The following is a 1,655-nucleotide window of genomic DNA, read 5'->3' on the forward strand; positions in this document are numbered from 1 at the left end:
AAATAAATAAATAAATAAATAAATAAATAAATAAATAATCCCCATTATTTCCACAGAGATCCAGAAGTTCTATTAATCCCCTCCCGTGGCTGAGCTCAAGAGGGGTGGCAAAGACGGCGACAGCGACTCGGCAGACACATCTCTCTACTCAGGTACTGAGTAAATTTTTCAGTCTCAAATCTTTAAATCTTCTGGCCCTTACTCAACACATTCTTTCAGGGAAGGGACCAAGCAGGGTGCCCTCGCACCACCATCCTCAGGACCGGATGGCTGGGGACAGAGGTGAAGCCCTGGGTGGGCCAATGCGAGGACACATGCTAAAAGGCCTCTGGCACTGCGGTGACCCCACTTCACCTGGCAGTAGCCAATCTTGGGGTTCCGGTGGGCGTAGGCTGTCAGGACTCTCCTGAGAGCAGCGATGCCCGTCTCGTTCTGGAAGGCAGGGTGCTCCGGCAAGGAGCGGTGCAGGTCGCGCTCGATCTCCCCCGTCACCAGGCAGCACTTGCCCAGCGACTCCTCCACCAGCTTCCCGTAGTACCCGGGGTGCGCGGCCAGATCTGTCACGGCGTCTGCGGGTTTTGAGAACAACGTCAAGCAAGAGTGAAGAGCAGGAGAGTGTCACTATGGGGAGGGGCTCGTCCTGTTGGGGACCTCAGTGAGGGCTCGTTACTCACTGAGGGACTTAAAATATCCTGACACCACACACAACCAAAAGGACCTCATTTCTGCCATGTGGCCTTCCCCAAAAACAAAAAAATAAGAGAAAGTAAATACATAATAATATGGTTTTTCTAAGAATAATCTTACACATGGGGGAAAATAGAAATAACTGTATTAATATGCTTTCAATAACTCATACTCCCTGGGAATGGGAGCAGCATATACACACAGACACACAAAACCTTCAAGTATTAATTAGTTCAGTAAGAAACTACTGAGCACTGATGTGTGACGCACACGAGAATGCGCAGCCACGACCAAGCACAGCTAACGAACAATTATCAAGCGGTCAACAAGCTGCCAGCGTGAGGTCGAGAAGCACAACCACAGCAGGACGACCTCCCAGGAAACTCCCCGCACTGCCACCCACCACAGCTCCCACCCAGCAGGCCACAAGGGTGGGCAGGTGACACCAGGGGAAGAATGGATCAGCACCGTGGGAAGACTCCAGGGCACCTGTGACTCGGCCAGTGTTCCCTACCCGGGCTGGCGGCAAGGGGCCCAATCCTGCCTGTAAGCACGAGTTAATGATTTTAAATTCTGACTGGGTGTAGTCAAACACCCTCCTCCCCACCTCTCCCGTCTGCAGGGACTGACTGTAATGCCCATCATCCCTGTTAACCATCACTGGGGCACTCAATCTAATAATCAGCGTTTATGCTAGGAGAGCAGCAACAGCTTAAATGTTATAGTGATCTCGTGAACAAAGGAAACATTCTATCACTAGGAAAAGGCAGTCCTGTGTCCAAGTGTGTGTGTACATATGTTAAAAAGACCTAGAAGATCACAGACCAATGGCAGTGACAGGTGTCACCTTCAGGTGCTGAGATTATGAATAATGTCACTTTGCTCACTCCTCCCCATTTTTATTTTTCAACTATAAATATACATTGTTTTTATTAAAATAAAAAAAATACAGAAGAGTGTGCTGGAAA

The 1,655-nt window shown here is 49.1% G+C and overlaps 1 protein-coding gene across 1 annotated transcript in view; it reads right to left on the bottom strand.

The window, feature by feature from the left end:
- TBC1D8 (TBC1 domain family, member 8 (with GRAM domain)) overlaps window positions 1-1,655 on the bottom strand; it is a 30,461-nt gene that overhangs the window by 23,823 nt on the left and 4,983 nt on the right. The window contains exon 4 of the mRNA XM_008593404.1: window positions 355-569. Within this exon, the coding sequence (XP_008591626.1) occupies window positions 355-569 (215 nt within the window). The remainder of the gene's footprint in view (window positions 1-354; window positions 570-1,655) is intronic.

This window comes from Galeopterus variegatus, unplaced genomic scaffold (assembly GCF_000696425.1).
Source record: "Galeopterus variegatus unplaced genomic scaffold, G_variegatus-3.0.2 Scaffold9101, whole genome shotgun sequence".
NCBI lineage: Eukaryota > Metazoa > Chordata > Mammalia > Dermoptera > Cynocephalidae > Galeopterus > Galeopterus variegatus.